The sequence below is a fragment of the Schistocerca serialis genome, chromosome 1, assembly GCF_023864345.2.
Source record: "Schistocerca serialis cubense isolate TAMUIC-IGC-003099 chromosome 1, iqSchSeri2.2, whole genome shotgun sequence".
In the NCBI taxonomy this organism is placed as follows: Eukaryota; Metazoa; Arthropoda; class Insecta; order Orthoptera; family Acrididae; genus Schistocerca; species Schistocerca serialis.
Genome location: NC_064638.1, coordinates 1,248,390,956 through 1,248,410,039, shown reverse-complemented (window position 1 = coordinate 1,248,410,039; position 19,084 = coordinate 1,248,390,956). Strand labels below are relative to the sequence as shown.

At 37.9% G+C, this 19,084-nt stretch overlaps 1 protein-coding gene across 6 annotated transcripts in view; it reads right to left on the bottom strand.

Annotated features, from left to right (window-relative positions):
* Nucleotides 1–1,676: 1,676 nt before the first annotated feature.
* Nucleotides 1,677–19,084, bottom strand: part of LOC126419271 (zinc finger MIZ domain-containing protein 1-like) — a 145,793-nt gene continuing 128,385 nt past the window's right edge. For all 6 annotated transcript variants that reach the window (XM_050086466.1, XM_050086437.1, XM_050086457.1 and 3 more), the window contains 7 exons: nucleotides 16,921–17,115; nucleotides 14,365–14,507; nucleotides 12,791–12,932; nucleotides 11,842–11,977; nucleotides 9,662–9,909; nucleotides 8,579–8,875; nucleotides 1,677–4,415 (listed from right to left, as the gene is read on the bottom strand). In XM_050086466.1, coding sequence (XP_049942423.1) covers nucleotides 4,251–4,415; nucleotides 8,579–8,875; nucleotides 9,662–9,909; nucleotides 11,842–11,977; nucleotides 12,791–12,932; nucleotides 14,365–14,507; nucleotides 16,921–17,115 — 1,326 coding nt within the window. In that variant the 3' untranslated portion in view covers nucleotides 1,677–4,250. The remainder of the gene's footprint in view (nucleotides 4,416–8,578; nucleotides 8,876–9,661; nucleotides 9,910–11,841; nucleotides 11,978–12,790; nucleotides 12,933–14,364; nucleotides 14,508–16,920; nucleotides 17,116–19,084) is intronic.

Genomic DNA, 19,084 nt, shown 5'->3' with positions numbered 1-19,084 from the left:
AAAATTTGTACTACCTTCCCACCTCTAAGCTCGTTTTATAACTACAGACACAGTATGTCAAATGAATTCTCCTTTCCTCCAACTTCCTGCATTTCTCTAATCCCTCCAACTTCCTGCATGACAAGTATTTATCTTCCAAAATGTGACTTAGTTGAACAAGAGTACCTGCTGGTTTCCCAACTAATAATGAAAATTTTGTGCTACTTCACATCAATTAGAGCTTTTTCACTCTTAATTTGTATGTGTCACCACTGATTGAATTGTAACAGTCTATCATGTTTCAAGTTACATAACACTGATTGTAATTTATGACTGCACAAAACACTTCCACTATTGGTGTCAGCAAAGTGGCATCTGCCAGTTTAAATATCGTGTATACATTAATAATAGCATACATCAGAATGCAATTCAGTTATTAGTGCTTGTAGTGCAGTTTCACTGCAATCAGCAATTCTTATTATCTTCAAATATCGACAACAAATATCACAGTATTGTTGCTAATGGAATAAACATTACACATTAAGGTGCAATATCGAGCACTTTCCAAAAAATTACATAATTATGTTTAAGTTAATGACTGAAATGCATTTATCAACTACCAGAGGAAGAGAAACTACACTGTGGCCAAAAGTTAATGGATATCCATTGCTGTTAAAAAAAAAAAAGGGGGAGGGGGAAGAGGGACTAACATGATGGGCATTCTGTGCTAATACTATCATCAGGGAATTCAGTTTGGCACACCAAAGACGGAACTTATTTTTATTCTTTCTGAAACATAGTGAATAAAGGTGGTAAGGTTCATGGGAGACTTTATCTGGTACACAATCAACAATTAAACTCACAAAAAAAAAGTTTTTATGAGGTTCAGGTTGAGGCTTTAAATGAGCCAATCCAGTAAATTCATCCAACTTTCTCTGTATGCCAATGCAGTGAGACTTGTTTTGTTAACAATAGCATCTCACACGTTTGACAAGAGAAAACCGCCCCAGATCGCTGCGCCACCACTACTGAATTGTCGTAACAAAAATCTCAGTCAAATCCTAATCGCCAGGCATCTACCAGGTTCACACACTTTAATCAGTGTCACATGATACACAATGACTTAAAGATCCTGGAAACCTCATATTCATCCATGGATCAGGGGCAGTATTATTTCAACCAATGAGATGGTGGTTATTTCATTCTTGTGACTAGTGGTTTCTAGTCATTAGTGACCTACAAGAAGGTTCTTCTGGTCTTTTGGTGAAGAATTTTTGCCTCTGACCTCTTAACATCACCTGCAGGGAAGGTCCTCTCCAACAGACTGTAAAGATGTTGTACAGTTGTTTCCCATAGCACTGCTACAGTTCAGCAGTGCAGGTAGATTTCATTGACCCTCTATCAGTTACTATTTTTGGTTTAATATTTCCTTTTCTTTGCTATAACTGTCAGTCTTGTCCCCCCCCCCCCCCCCCCAATTATGATGCTCTCTTCAGACTCACATTGATTTACTCTAACAGAGAATATGTTTATACTTTTGACACTCAGTATCAGCACTTGGGTAACTTTGAATGCATGTTCACAAACAGCATGTTCAATGGAGTATCCCTAGACTTTTGACCACACAGTGTATGTGGGGCACAGTAGACAGAATTATACGGTCTTAAAGGAGAAAGGAAATTTAAATAAGACAACAGTTCATCTGTGTAATAATACATTTTTTGCAGAGATACATCTACACTGGAAACTATGTACAATACTGAAGTTAAACATGACTTCACTGTGCATATGGCACAGCGTACAAAGGAAGACCTACCTACAACTAGCTGGCGTTGTTTCGAGCCGCTAAACGGCAGTACAGTGAAATGCTACACCTATACTCTCAAGCCCAAAGCTGGCAACAACACAACTGCTTGGTCCAAATACAATTCTTCATGTGAAGCAGTTAAAAAATATGAGTTCCACAGGTGCAAGAGATTGAGTGCAGGAGTGAGAAAAAACTATTCTGGAGGGGGATTTTTATGTACCACGTGCTGGGAAAAAGTTTCTGTTCTTTACTTTCTTTTACCAAAATTTCAAGTATCTTTCTCACAATACACATTTTAAAGTATTTGAGAAACAAGAATATTTCATACGTTTTTAATTTTGCCAAATTCTAGTGGTCCATCTGAAATTCAACATTTGATATGTGCATTAATTAATACAAGTAATAAATAAAAATGTTGCTTTGGAAAGAAGAAAATTTGAACAGGAAAAAAATTTTTCATTTGTGAATACCTATCCCCATTATTGATTGTTTTAACAATGATACAGTTTGAAATCTTCCTGTTTTAAAAAAGCTGTGCACTACTTAGGGGAATTCTATCTTCTAAGGACTTGATTTTTGCAAATGTGACAGCCAGACTCAGACAATCTGGTTTATGAATGATCCGACTTTTGCATTCCCGTGAAAGTCAGAGATGAGTCTGTCTCAACATGAATGCAAATAATTTTGTGAAAAGAAGAAGGAAACAATGGTGTGGCACTTAAATAGTGAACTTAGAAATTTTAAGGAGATTATCAGAGGTCAGTATCTTAGTAGTTTGTTATTAAACATAAGTCTTCATTCCTCTGATATTTTATAACTGTCACAATTTTTCTAAAAAGAATACCAATTTATTGCCATCGTCAGTTATGAAGTACATAAAATGACAGCTTCAAAGGAACATATATGCTTGTTGGTATTTGTATACTTTTCTTCTTAGATACTTCTCAGCATAAAATGAAGACAAAAAGAAAAAAATGGGAGGGGAAAATCGATAATTGTGTTTCATCATCCTTATAAACGATCATCTAATCCCTACAAAGCAAGTTTTTTGAATTGCATGAGAAATTTATATATTGGCAGTATGGTCTTCTAGCAGGTTTCTTATTTAACTCCTTTTAGTTTATTCAAAAATGTTAAGGTCCTTAGATGACAGAAAACATTTTTTCCATAGCAACATACTTTCCTTTTTGCCACTCTTGCTTATATTTTCTCTTTACACAAGTTTCAGAAGAAAGCTTTCAATCATATTACATTCACATTTTAAGTACAAAATAATTTGGCATTCTCAATAACAACATTTTAAAAAGAAGACAGGAAAAGCAAGAATTCTCTCAGTCCACAAACTGGAGCTGCTCAAATAGGAACTGCTTCTGAAACTTGTGCATCACACAGCAGCACATCATTTCCCACACAATTACACAAAATAGTTCCTAAAACAATCTTCATTACATAGTGTCAACTCACATCAGCTTGTTTTTATTTTGCTGCCACAACTGCTTTGTCAAAAAGTTTCCATTTTAACCATAGCTATTAAATATTTACTTTGACATTGTCTTTAATATCTTGTTTTAAAAGTTTTCTGTACTTGTTATACTGCTCATCTACAATTACAATTTTTGTGCTTCTCACAATTAATACTTTAAGGGAAGCTGTACACTAAGAATGCAATATGCAGTCATTCGAGATTTGTCACAGGATACATTTACACACGAAAATGTTTCACGTACACATCCTCACACACTTGGTTCTTGTTTTGGGTAAAATATTTCACTCTCTCCTTGTGTGTTCATATTTTAAAACCATCGCACACAAATAATTAACTCACAAATTAAAGGGGCATTACGAGTCACCTGCCACAGCATGGCCACAATGGTCCATGGCTGCCTGAACTAAACTGCTGTAGCAAAATACAGTACACGAGGAAACACAGTAATTGAAAATCATGTTTACGTATGAACAATCAGAACAATTAAATGGTCATATTATGCAGAAATATGTTTGTAACATCCCTGCACATAACCAGGGGACGTCAGGAAAGCATAAAACTAATGCAACCACTAAACACAAATAATCTTATTTCCAAAAGAGCTGAAACTAAATTTTAAAAAAGGAAAAGACAGAAATAGAGAGAGACATATTACATCATTTCTTACAAAATTTCTCATATTTACAGTAAACCCACAATTTTTCTCGGGTTTAAGAGTTCTTGTTAGAATATTATTTGCTTTCTTGAAGTATTTTAATACACTTCTCATCACTATTTTAGGTCCAGTGCTGTGGCAGGCCAGCCCAGAAATTTTAATTATCAAGGTTCACTGAACTGTTACAGAAACACTATCTGCTAGACTGGCCAACAATCAATCTACTTCAAATTCACCTTCAGTACATTCGATTATGTACAATAAATTACACAATATCACACATTTGCACACGTACAGCAAACACAGCACACTTTGTTGCATGTTCATTCAAACAAAGCAAGAATATCGTCACTTGTGGTAGCACCACCAGGAGTTCCACCGCCAGCTCCACCATTGCTGCTCGCACCACTCGATGGCGGAGTTGCCAGGTCCGGCGGTTCCAGGTACGACAACAGCTCTATAGGATCCACACCGTTGTCAGGAAGCAACTGAGGGATGAACAATCCAAATATTGAAATATATTTATAAACCAACATAGATACACATATCAATATGGTGGAAAGCAAAGTTGGTACTCACCATATAGTGGAGATGCTGAGTTGCAGATAGGCACAACAAAAAGACTGTTACAAATATAGCTTTCAGCCAGTAAGGCCTTCGTCAAAATTAGATGACAAACACACATGTACACACACACACAAACACAACCCACACACACAAATGACTGCAGTCTCTGGCAACTGGGGCCTCAGTTGCCTAAGACTGCAGTCGTGTGTGTGAGTTACTTGTGTTTGTCATCTAATTTTGACGAAGACCTTACTGGCTGAAAGCTGTATTTGTGACAGTCTTTTTGTTGTGCCTATCTACGACTCAGCATCTCCACTATACAATGAGTAGCAACTTTCCTTTTCACAACACTGTTACATTGCATCGTGAATTTTCCATTGTTAGGTAGATACATATATTTCATACATGAAAAATATAATCCTCCAATATTTACAATATTATGAAAAGGATAGATTGCTACTCACCATAAAGATGACACACTGAGTTGCAGACAGGCACAAAAAAAAGGCTGTTACCTATTGAGCTTTCGTCCAAAGACTTCTTCAGAAAAGAAAAAAACACGCACATTCATACAAGCCAGCATACCTCACACACACATGAAAGCTATCTTTGGCTGCTGGCAGCCAGAGATAGTGATTATGTGTGCATGAAGTTTGCTTGCTTGGTGAATGTGTGTGAACTTTCTTTTCTGAAGAAGGCTTTGGCCAAAAGATAAGTGTGTAAAAGCCTTTTCATTGTGTGTGCCTGGAACTCAATGTGTCATCTTTGTGGTGAATAGCAATCTATCTTTGTATATTATTGCTGATATTCCAACCTGGAATTTCCATTGTTCATTAATCCAATAATTTAGACTTTCTGCTTTTTTCTAATAACAATTACAGAAAAAAACTGTTCATGAAAATTTTGTGTCTAGAATACAAACACTGATGAGCCAAAAAATTATTCTAGTCTCAATACAAAATCCACTGACATAAGCAGTTTGACAAAGGGCAGATTGTTGCTGCCCAGCACCTGGGAATGGTGGACGGTGAAACCATGAGTAGGTGACAAGGTATCGGACATCCACACCTCATCACAGAATGAGGTGGTTCGAGGCTTGCCCGCTCTGTGAAGCAGCATAGGGTGCAATCTGTAGCAGATATGATGACAGGGTGCAGTGCTGGTGCAGGAACAAGGATTCAGAGCACGCTGTTCAGCACACATTGTTGAACATGGGGCAGACAATCTCTATGTTTCTATGCTGACCCAAGGACATCTTCAGTTACGATAGCAATGAGCACAGGATCATCAATATTGGACTGTAAACCATTGGAAACAGGTCACCTGGTTGGATGAATCATGTTTGTTATTACACTAGGTCAATGGTTATGTCTGGATGCACAGTCATTCGGGCAACGGATGCTCAAAACATACACTACATGACAGACGCAGGCCAGTGGAGACAATATTGTGGTATGGGGGCATTCATTTGGGCTTTTTTGCAATCTATGGTAGTAATGTAGGCACCATCATGGCTGTCAACTGCATGAACAATACTGCAGACACCTACACCCCTCCATGAACGACATCTTCCCTTACGTCAATGGCTTTTTCCAGCAGCATAACTGTCAGTTTCACAGGGACAGAACCGTCTTACAATGGTTTGAAGAGTGAACTCACATTGCTGCCTTGGCTTGCCTGATCCGAACCTGACAGAACACATCTAGGACACCATTAGACATCAGCTCCACACTCATAAATCACCAACCTGAAACTTATGGGAAATATGTGCATGTGTCACATACTTCTGGTCTTGTCAAATCCAAGCCATACACAATAATTATTGTATTGCATTCCAAAGTAGACCAAGATGCTACTAACATGTTGAGTGTTGTGTGGCCACCACTGGCCACAGCAGTCGTATGCGTGACACCATGTGCCTGGCCTGGCGGTTAACCAGATGGTCATAATTTCCTGCCTCATCAATGTATAATTAGAGGTACATATGGAAAAGAGAAATGCTGTCCACATCTACAAGTTTTTTATAGCATGGGCAGGTACTGAAATTTTGAAAATCACTTTTATGCATTTGGCACACTGTAGCTCTGACAGTAGGCTTGCCCATGGCCTGAATTTGTGTGTGCTGAAATGGAACCCCATAAGTTACATTCCGTTGACTAAAGATGTAGAGGCTGATCATAGCCACATTTTAATTCAACACAGCCTGTCACATTCTTGATATGTTCCATAAGCTACGATTTCCTGACAAAATTACTCCAACCAATTATCAACAAAAAATTATGGACATTCTGAGGTGTTATATTTTGCATTTAAGAAATGAAAATTCTGAACTGCAGAAATTGCAACATTTTCTAAATGATAAAACAAGAAAGTCGCAAAATGGGAAGCTAAAGAGTTATGAGAAGTGAAAGGAAATGCCAAACAAGTGTCAACCTTAGAAAATGAAATTAAATATAAAAAACAGGTACAGCGTCCTGTCGACAAGTAGTGATGATTGTGGTGATTGTGGGAAGGATAACGAAGTTTGTGACGGGCATGTGAATAGAAAAACAGAATGGCCCATGAAATCAGAATACAACAGAAACTGTTCTCCAGTGACTAAAAGTAGTGGACAGAGAAAGGAAAGAGGAGGAAATGAGAAGAGAAAGGGGGCAGCAGCAGATGGACAGAGAGAGGGGGCAGGAGGAGATGACCTCAAAGTGGGAGGTGGAAGCTGTGGACAGAGAGAAGGGGCGCAAAGAAGTGGACAGATAGGGGGGAGTTGGGGGGAAGGAGGAGATGGACTAATAGAATTGAAATAAGTACAGATCAATGCAATGCCAGGTACTCGGCAAGTTAAGAATAAATACCTCACTGTATATGAACTACTACCCAAGAAGTACAACTATTACAGACAAAGAACCAAATTAAAGGTAAAAGATAACAGTTCATATATTAGTGGCTCAGTGTGGTACAACAAATTGCCAGAATCCATAGCAGCACATACTGAGGATCCATTTGAAACAAAAACTAAAATCTTTTCTGTAAATAAATATCTGTACTCATTGAAATACTTCTAAGTTTTATATATTATATATGAAACACTGTAGATAAATATTTTCCTTCTGTGCGTATTGTTATGTATTTCATATGATTTTGGCCAGAGTGGTCGGAGACAGTGGCCACATATGTGTGCGGTGTGCTGTCTTTTGTGAATGTGCATGGATATCTGTGTGTGTGTGTGTGTGTGTGTGTGTGTGTGTGTGTGTGTGTGTGTGTATTGCTGACAAAGGCCTTAATGGCCGAAACCTATAATTGTGTAAATCTTTTTGTTGTGCCTATCGCGACTCAGCATCTCCGCTATATGGTGAGTAGCAACTTTCTTTCTCAGAAATAAATAGGTTTTACATAAGAAATAATTACAGAGCTAACTGTTGACTTGTGAGATATACTGTCATTGGAAACCTTTTTTTTACTCATTTTATTCCGTGCCTTAATATCAAGACTACAGTACTACAAATAGTTTTCTTGAGCACTCCCAAACTTAACACACTTCTCAATAAACAAGGAAGATTATGGTTTCATGTTTTGATGATTATAAGGTCATTAGATACACAACACAAGCTCGGATTGTTAAACAAAACTGCCGATGTCCTTTTCAAACGAATCAACCCAACACTTGCCTTAAATAATTTAGGGAAACCTAAATTTGTGTAGCCAGGCAGGGACTTCAACTGCCATCCATATAAAAGGGAATTCAGTATCACCACTACTCTCATCACTTGGTACCTTTCCACATAATATGAAAAGCTGGGTTGTAGTTCAATTCCAGAACTTCCTCCCCACCCCCCTTATATCATACCAGAGATTTCCTTTCTTCCAATGACTGGAACTGTGTCCTCATAATCTATTTCATGTCTCCCACTTGTGAGTACACAACGTTTACATGATTTGCTTGCCTGTGTTTCATTTCCTGAATGCTTTGTCTAAGGTATTTCTCAGAAGTACTTTTTCTCAAATGAATATCCAACTCATTTTACCTCAACACAATATGCCACATTTCACCTCAACTAAAGATGATTCAAGAACACTTAGTTTCACTTACATTCAAAGCCTCTTGGCCTTGTCCTTCACCATCTATGACAGCAGCTGGATCAAAGTTGAGGTCAGACGGTATGTCTGCTGCAGACGGTGCAGCCGAAGACGCCGATGTCGTGTCAGCTGTTCCCGGTACAGCACCCGCACTCGCACTCACAGTTGCCGACGTCACTGATGTCGCAGTTCCCGCCCCTGAGGTTGCTCCCGAAGTGTCAGCTGGTGGTACACTGGGTGGTCCCGAGTTTCCACCACCTGCACCTCCTGGGGTATGTGGCGTGTGAGGAGTATGTGGCGTATGCGGCATCTGTAACGGGATTACTTAATAATGCTTAATGGCTCTCACTTTAGTAATATTAAATATCCTTGAAGAAAATGATACACTACTATTTCACTTTCTTTTTGTTTGTTTTTTAATACTCTTGTCTGTTCTGTTTATAGAAAGGTCATTTAGATGATTTTGTCTTCCTGCCTGGTCCTATTGTTCTGTTGTTCTAGTTCTGTCTCTATTATTGCCATAAGCTAAGAAGAGAAACAATTAGGACATCTCTCCATCTATTAGTCTTCTAAAAGTGTGACTGGTATCTCACTGGGTATGAGTTCCAGAGTGTGGCTAATAATTTAACTGGGTACGAGGTTCAGAGAGTGACATACTTTCTAAACGTGGAAATGTATTATCTACCACTGGTGGGGAAGCAATGAAACCAGTGGAAGTTTGTGGTGCTTTCAAATGACCATTTTTTTTACTTCTTTTAACAAAAATTTCTTAACTTTATGGATATGAAACACAATTTACCCCCACGTGTAAAACCAGAGCTGTGAGTGGTGCTTTGTTCGATATACTGAATTATGATCTGTTATGCCTCTATAATGTGAAATACATTAATTAGCTGTAACAGTTCTGATCACATTACTGCTTTACATTTAACTGGTAGTAGCCAGTAACAATTTACCTTATTTATCAGGACACTCATACAAACTGTGCATAATTTGTACCACTTTAAACTGTCCCTAGAGCTAAGAAAACTAGATTTAAACGATGTCTCAAAAGGATTTCCATTGTCACGTAGAAAGTAGTTGCCTATCAACGTACCTGTTCACTTAACGTCTTCTCCACAGAGTTAAGTGGGTCTAAGGAGTTGACAGAATCACTGAGGTGAGTCAGAGGTCCCGTCCCGGCAGCATAATCACCCGTTGCCCCCACTCCTGCTCCCGGCACTTGCGTGCCAACAGGCCCATTGCTTCCAAAGTCAAACGGGCTAGGCCGCGCTCCTCCTGTTCCTGGTGCTGTGCCCCCATATGGAGGAGGACCACCACCCATCATCGAGCCACTTGCAATACCTAAAGGAAGTCCAAACATCTTAAAGTCTCCTTAACACCACAAGAACTTAGTAATTTTACTCTAGAAACTGCGCTCTCTTAATTTATTGCTATCAGTTTTTGTTTCTGTGGTCAACACATTTTCACAATCATTGTCTATGTGTATCTTAACACAACGGAAAAAAGTAAACTTAACATTCAACGTACACAGACAAAATTATGAGAACAAAGCTGAGACACAAAAGGGAATAATACTGGGTGGCCCAAAAAGGATGGTCGGATTTGAACTGCGTAGTACCATTGAAAGGTGAGGAGGGGGGGACCACTGCCGGCCGTCTGCAAGTCGGCCATTACACCCAGTTTGCCACGAGATGGCGCAGTGGACGGTCGAGCATCGTGTTTTTGCTGTGGAACAGTTTTTCAGAAATGATGAATCGTTTATTACTGTGCAACGATTGTTTCGACAACGTTTTGGTGTAGCGCGTGATGGACCCATTCCAGATCGCAGATCCATATCACGTTGGGTGACTGCATTCCGGACAACAGGGTCTGTCAAAAGTGGTAAATCTACAGGGCGTACACGTACGGCAGTTACTCCACAGAACATTGATGATGTTAGAGCGTCAGTGCTGCAAAGCCCGCGTCGTTCCACTAGGCGTCGTGCTCAAACTTTAGGCCTCAGCCGTAGTTCGTTGCAGCGTATTTTAAGCCGTGAGTTACAGTTTCACCCATACAAAATTATGATCACGCAAAAGCTGTATGATCGTGATTTTGAGCAGCGAAGACGATTTTGTGAATCAATGCTTGACATTTTGTACTCTAATAATGATGTTGTGCTTCTTATGTCAGATGAAGCCCATTTCCATTTAGACGGCTATGTCAATAAACAAAACTGCAGGTATTGGGCAGCAGATAATCCCAAAGAATTGCACCAAAAGCCTCTTCATAGTGCTAAGGTAACAGTCTGGTGTGGAATTTCAAGATTGGGGATTGTTGGTCCTTATTTTTTTGAGGAGAACAACGCTACAGTCACAGTGAACTCGAAACGTTACGTTAACATGCTACGTAGCTTTTTGGTGCCGAAACTGTGAGAGTTACATGTAAATCGAGATCGAATTTGGTTTCAACAGGACGGGCCACGGCCCACACAGCCAATGACTCCATGTGTGTTTTAAGGCGGATGTTCCCCCACCACATCATCTCGCGTTTTGGAGATGTTCACTGGCCCGCGAGATCACCTGACCTCTCAGCCTGTGATTTTTTTCTTTGGGGATACCTAAAGTCAAAAGTCTACGTAAAGAAGCCCCGAAACTTAATTGATCTGAAGGAGGCAATCAGTGCGGAAATTATGGCAATTCAAGAAGAAACAGTAGTGAAAGTGATGGAAAATTTCGAGGAAAGACTTGTGGAATGCATCACCGAGGAAGGACACCATCTTCCGGAAGTCATTTTCCGTACATGATTTTTTGTGGTTAGTTCTTGTAATTGGGTGCCTGGGAGCATTTAGTTACGTAATTGAATAAAATTAATTTGTAAAACTGATGGAGTTATAGTTATTTAAAATGTGACCATCCTTTTTGGGCCACCCTGTACATACACCCCCCCCCCCCCCCCCAAATTCATAAACTGTACACACGTATGTAATTCCCTGCATCTCCACAGAATAAAAATAAACATTTCAAAATTTTTTACTTCTTATTCTGTATCCCCATTCCCTCTCCTTCTTCACATTCAGAGTACTGAAAGAACTGATTATGCAGTGCAGAACAGCACAATCAAAACAAAACTGTTTTTCCAAATCTACTCAATACTTAAAAATATGTTGTCAATTGCAATTAAAGTACAATCTTTTCCTGCAGAATGCAAGCTGAAGTGTCACAATAGCTCTTCAACTCTCATTTTTAGTATGAATATAATGTACTACGCTCACGTTAAGTACAAGTTTTGACTTACTGTTCATATCTGGAGGAATGTAAGGAGACATCGCATGGTTGACATCCCAACTATTCATAGTTGGTAGTGTCATGCTACCTGGAGACATTGCTTTCCCAAGGCGTTTAGCACCGCATGTTTCATTCTCCTCCTCCGTCTGAAAGAAAAGGAAAAATAAAAATTTCTCGAACGTAATTTCTAATTAAACAGGTATCTTACATAAACTGCGGATGGAGAGGGGAGACAGGAAAGGGAAGGGATGGAACTGATGATATCAGCTGCATTAAGACTACGCAGAATCAGCAGCGACAAGTGAAAATGTGGGCCGGACTTGGACTCAAACCCAAGATTGCCTGCTTATCATCAGGACACAGTGTTTATCGCAAATGCACGGACTCTTGGCTAACTCCCACGCCAACCTAGTGCCACCGATTCGCAGTCCCCAACCGTGTCCACTAATCTTAGATTACCGCCAGAGTCTAAACAAAATTGTGTATCTTTTAACAGTTTCTCATTATTCATTTAAAAACAGTACAATTTCTTTTCAACATTACTTACTTCATTTACAATTCTGTCACATAAAAATATAAATGCCCATGAGACACTCATTTTCATTCCAAGTGTGACTGGTTCAACAACTTTCATATACATATGTTTCTTTTCTTTACCTGCCAAAGGAGCCTCAAAATTTGAAAAGGAAACTGAATACAAATCTTTTTTTCAATCCCACAACAGCTACTCAGCTTTAATACGAAGTGCTGGATGGCATAAGATTAATTCTGATCTGTCCACTCAACTACTATTTACATTCCAGTTTTGGTTTTGGTTGTGCTAAAGTCACACTTTTTGAACAATCCAACCTGTTTAATGTCAGCAGTTTACATTTGTCACTGCTGTCCTTTTAAACACAATGTGTAAGACCTGCTAGTTCATTTATGTCAGGTTCTTAATTAACTTGTACCCCACTGACCTTTATTCCTGGTACACTTTTGGCTGGTTTCCAGTTAGCAGCAGAATCAATGGTGACTTCCTCCATGTCACTATTACTGATTGTGTTCAGAATTCCCCACATGTACTGATCCACCTCAAGTCCTTCAAGCTGTGCAGGTTTGCTGTAACACAATACATGGCTCTTTTAGTGTGGCACAATAAAATGTTCCTACCTCTCTACATCTCATTACATTATACATACCACAAATTAATTAATCATTACTATTTATATAATGCAGACTGTTGGCTTCTTGAAGAATTATTAGATACAAACATTTAAATAGCAGCTGGATCAGATGAGAGTGTTAAGAAGGAAAAGGTTCTTGCTAGTGTCTGTAAAGCTCTACAAGGAATTTTTAGCTGAATTATTTCTCTTATTGATGATTATTTACTGGAAGCAGATGTTTGTGCTGAGTTACAAAAAGAATTCAAGTTTGTAACTATCAGTCAGATGTCCAACAAAATGTAATGCGAAACTGCCACCCTATACTGCAAGAGCTTCCTGTTGCAGAATTTATAATAACTTAGATACAATTTGCTTTCTTCAGTATAACTGTACTTTCATGGCAATCAGCATGGATCCATAAAAATTTATCATGTAAAACTAATGCTTACACTACTGACACATAATGCCTTAAAAGCTATGTTTGTTTTAGGTAACACTGCTAACGCATTAACACCCAACTATAAATCAAGGCAATCCTGGAAGTTTTGCAGATCTTGAATTTCCAAAGTTCTTTTAATTGGTACTACCGTCTGATAAATAAAATGCATTCAGACGGAATTAGTGACTGGGTTGACAATGCAGTATATATTATCCCAGACAGAGTTTCACAGACAGATGTATATATAACTTCAGATATCAAACACCAGATGGACTAACAACAATATGAAAAGGATAAATTGTAGCTCATCACATAGAGGAGATGTCAAGTCACAGACTGGCACAATTGTGTCTGTATGTAACTCAACACCTATTCTATATCGGGCATCCTTGTAATATATTTGTAACTGAAGGTATGCATCAGGTAACTGCAGTAATGGAGTTGGTCGCACAAGAGATAACAAGCTTCAACAAAGAAGAAAACCATTGATGGTCTTAAGTATTGTTTGATTCACACAAGATTGTTATAAACTATTGAAAACTCTGAATAGTAAAACTTCGCATGTGTTTTCTTTTCTTGCTATCCGTAGAATCAGCCACATACACTCTATTTTATTTGCTTCCATGTATCATTTTACCAATTATGGCCACAATTTATTTTTAAAAATAGACACCGGTATTTCAGTACAATTTTTACTATTGTATTTAACATTCTGTGAATTTAAAAAATAAAATTCCTGCTTAATATACTGTAATTTAGAAGACGGAGAAATTATTATGACAGTTTACTACAGTGTACTGTATTGTAATATATCACATTACAATTTTTACACTGATCAATTAAAAAATAATAAAATCACCAAGAAGCTAACACGTATTACAAATTAAGATGCTTTGCATTTAAACACCAAAAGACGAAATGGATCCTTTCGTAGTAAATAATTACTCACTTGCAGACAGGGCATCTCCAAGAACCCCGCTCACAGTTCAACTGTAGGTAAGATTCCAGATCAAAGCACTGGATATGCTTGCAGTCGTGACCGCGGGCGGGTAAGGTGATACGTTTAAAGGTTATAGGGCATTTCAAGGAGACCTGAAATAAAAGTGAACTGTATTAGAACTGAAATGATATACAGTCTTATTCACTCTGTTATTAGTATAGATATGGAGTTCCACAATAGCTCTACAGGCAAAAGAGCTACCTAAAGAAACTGTTAAATATATATTTTACATTATTTCATACAATACACATTTGAGATGACATCCTCCCACTAGACGTTTTCAGTAGTAAATTTAAAATGCATGAATGTAGACTTTACATCTCATTAAAAGCATGAGGGCACTTTGAATTTTTCTTGGGAGTAGGATTGGCTAAATTATTATTTTTATGGATTGTGTGCATAGTACAAGTCATTAGATAGCAAAAAATATCTCAGCAAAAGTGACAAGTGAAGCTACACATACTTAGTACATTACATCTGAAAACCAATGTTATATGCCTTTCTTATTTATTTCAATTTTTTTCCTCCTATTTTAATTCTCACAAGCTATTACTTCATTCTCTGTTACTGTAACAGCTTGTCCTATGATGTCCGTATTTTTCAGTTCATTCAGTACTGTTGAGGTCTTGTGCTCTCCACCGGTTTGACTCCAAAATTAAATCACTTGAAGAGTGCGCACAAAATAGCTTGGCCCAAAGTGGCAGAGACAGTGTTGTGTGTGTGTGTGTGTGTGGGGGGGGGGGGGCAATGATTGTGTTGGGGGTTTCATTGTGAAAGAGCACTGTAGGCTGGTGCAGTTCGGCAGCTGCAGCCTGCACACAAATTTATGCAAGATATAACTTGTAAACTAATCTAGTGAGTCTATAAATCCCTATATTTCAAGGTTATGTCAGTACAATAAAAAATTCGACAAATATAGACATTTGAAATCAATACCTACTACTACAGTCCTGAAGAAAACTGGACAAACAAATAATCAATCAAAGCAAAACAAGACCAAAGTGTACTGCCAGAAGGAAATTCCATAAAACAAAAATGGTTAACATATAAAGCCTAAAAGACAGTGTTGCTTACTACAATACTGATAAAGTAAAACAAAGAACATGTCTCACATTGAAATTATGTTTCAGTTCCCTGATGATAAAATTTTCTTCTCCTTCTACCAAGTCATTCCAAAGTAGTGAAGCTTTGGGAATTTCCTGTAGCTGTGCTTCCTCCCACCTTTATTCTGTTTATTCAGTGGCTGGAATAACTATCTATTCCTGTAACTCTCTGAAATATAGTTCTGAATGAGATTTTTGCTTCCTCATTTGCCCCACCTGATAATAATTTAATGGCATTGTAGGACCTAAATAGGGAATAACTTTCCCTGCACCTGCACCTATGATGCACGAAGACTGTGGTATCAGACTATCTAGTAAAGAGATAGCGACAAGAAAGCTTGAATGTCGACAGGCTACAGTTGACTGAAGTGGAACGACAGGATGGAATCCCCCAGCATTCAAGACGCTATTGTGTTTCTATGCCATTCTCACATGATTTTAGAAAGATCTACATGATACAGATGTTTTAAATCAATGTATTCAACTTGGCAATACTCAGCAACAACAGAGAAGAAGTGCAAGCAGCCCTGGAATATTTACATGAAGTCTCTGCTAAAAGGGGTTACAGATAGCATACAAGAAAACACAATATATAGAAAGAAAGAACAACAATACACAATTCATGAACACAAAATATGGATTGGTCAACAGAGTGGAAAAATTCAAGTATCTTGGAGGATACATACAAATAGGAGGATCAAACAAGGCATCCAATACAGAACAAACAGAAAAACTTCAGAAAGCGTACAAACTTACATGGATTCACTACAATAAAAGAAGCATCTCAAGACAAGCGAAACTCAGGCACTACAATACAGTTGTACTACCAGAAGCCCTCTATGCATCAGAAACAACCACATCAGGAATCACAAAGACAGAAAAGATAGAACATAAATCCTTCAAAAAAATTTGGAGCAATATATAGAGATGGTGTATGGATGAAGAGGCCAACCAAAGAACTGTATGAACACACAGACAGACTTACAGACATAATGAGAAAACATTGGTTAACATTCTTTGGGCACATACACAGAATGAACAACACCAGACTCAGAAAGAGAAAAAAAAAAAAAAAAAAAAAAAAAAACAAGACAAGACAAATTCAGAAACAAAATTATGAACATGAAATTTGAAGTAAAAGAAAGAAAGAGACCAGGAAAAATATAAACAGAACAAAGGAAATATGAACACAGTCAAAGAAAGAAGAGGTTTTGGGAAGAGAAAAAGAAGAAAACATAAAAAGGAGAAAATTGAATAATCATGTAATATTCAAGTTCAGTCACTGTCTTAAGGGCAAAAATGTATAATAATAATAATAATAATAATAATAATAATAATGTATTCCCAGAGATACAGTTTTATATGCTCACATTCTAAAAGCAGCTTTATGAACTGTAAATACCTTCAGTGCTGTCTGCTCAACACCATCACGATCACGGTCTCCTCCTAAACCTCCACCTGCTGAAGCAGTACTGCTGAAATTGCGCTTAATTTTGGATATGCAATGTTCAGCAGTCAGCAATCGTTTTCTCAAGAGACCCTGGAGCACACTGCGCACACTGGGACGATGCACCAATTGCAACACAAACAAGTGAGACTGGAATAAAGAAACATAGAAGAAATGTAACTCATGCATGGAGCCATGACACTGTAGGAAACTTAGTTCACATCAATACTTTGCTGAAATCATAAAATTGCACAGTTATTTTAGAAATTATAAAAATGTAGAGCTATTTCTGAAATGATAAAATTACACTTTGCAGTAACAGTTGTTCCAATTTCAGGCCACCACTCTAGCATTTAATTAGATTTAATGAAGAAACTAATTTTAAAGAGTTCTGGACAATTTCCTAAAATGGAACAATAATAATTAACATACTGAGAGGGTAAAGCCTTTGGTAAGATTGGTCCAGCAATGTCTTCTCAACAAAAAAGCTGAACCAGCTCTTGTGACTTGGGTTTGTGTGGGTTTCCATTTTTAATCACATAACATAAATCCACATAGTTATAGATTACTGACAACAGCTGTAGTGTAGTGATCAAGGTTTCCATCTGCCTCATCTCTGTTGTGGCAACCTTCTTGGATGGCAAAATAGTACACAGTAACACATTATTCTTATAAAGTGACAAGTTCTGCCCACATGAAAAACTTCTCTGAAATTGCTTTTCCTAACAAGATATTTTCCTTCTGTGTTGTGTTATATGTAGACATTTTTCCACAGCATGAGAGGATTGTATTTCGTGCACCAGACTGGCTGAATATTGCAACATGCGAAATTAAGTAATTCGGGCAGACTATACCTACCCTTTCCAGAAATAGGTTTATAAAATTAATATTTCAACAATATATCATAAGTTACTATTCATTTCATAGGCGACTGTTCGTATGTTAACAACTAGCAGTACTTTATGCCTAAGAGGATGCTTAATTATTCAGTAACGGAGTGAGAAACTCAAATCTAACGAAACTATACGGTTCGACAGAGCTTATCAAGTGTCAAACATTTATGGTGTATGTATGCAGTCTGAAGTGATGAATGAAAATTTGTGCGAAGGCCAGGATTCAAACCTAGGTCTTCTACTAGCAGGCAGATGCACTAACCATTATACCACCCTGGTACATTGGCTTTGTACAACTGTACAGACTACCCTAACACACTTCCCTCCCTACCTGGTCTATACAGTCATTCCTCACTGTTGTTGCCAAACATCAACTGCATTGCAGAATGGCACCATCCCTAGGAGGGAGGTACTAAATCGCACTTAATCGTTGTCATAAATATTTGATATTTTAATGCTTTTTGACAAGTACACAAAGGAGTTTTCTGGAAGCACATTAATTACAGTAAGCCTTGTTATTCCCCAAGTAGCCATTCTCGAAAACGCATTTAAAAAATCTATTCTATGCATAGCGGATCGAAAGTCCTACCTCAAATGCTTCTAACCAGCCTTAAAGACAGAAATGCAAAAGCATTACAGACACTTTGCTGTGCAGTTCTACACTATCTGATCCACAGCTTAAAAAAATGTACACGAACACGTTCAAATCCAGCAAAGCCATCAGCTATTTGACCCAAGAGGTAAATAAGTACTTGGACAAAATCAGTAAACATTCGCCTTGGGAGAAGATCAGAACAACTGCAAACCCTCTTTGGCCATCACATGACCAGGAAGTAGCCAAAAGTGGGCTAGTGGAGCCTGAAAGTTTGTTTCCTAGTGAAATACAGCTTTACTTTCAGTGCTCTTTACACCCCAGAAGCAGTGTTACTCTCATTTTTTGGGAGCTGAGTAGAAGGCTTATCATTTGTAGCCTAAAAAATATTTATCTTTGGTATGAAGTTCTGTGGCTTACAAAAGCTTAATATCACCCTTGATATTGTTTTTGACAAAAGCACTCACAGATTAACTAATACATTGAGTATTTATGAATAAATATTGGCCAATAAATTAATCCAGTATTGAAATTTTAGCTATTGTCTCATAATTGTTCCTTGTAAATGTTATATTCAGCCAAGTTTCTAAATTGTTACTTAGAATTTTTTGAAAGCATATTTTTATTTTCGTTA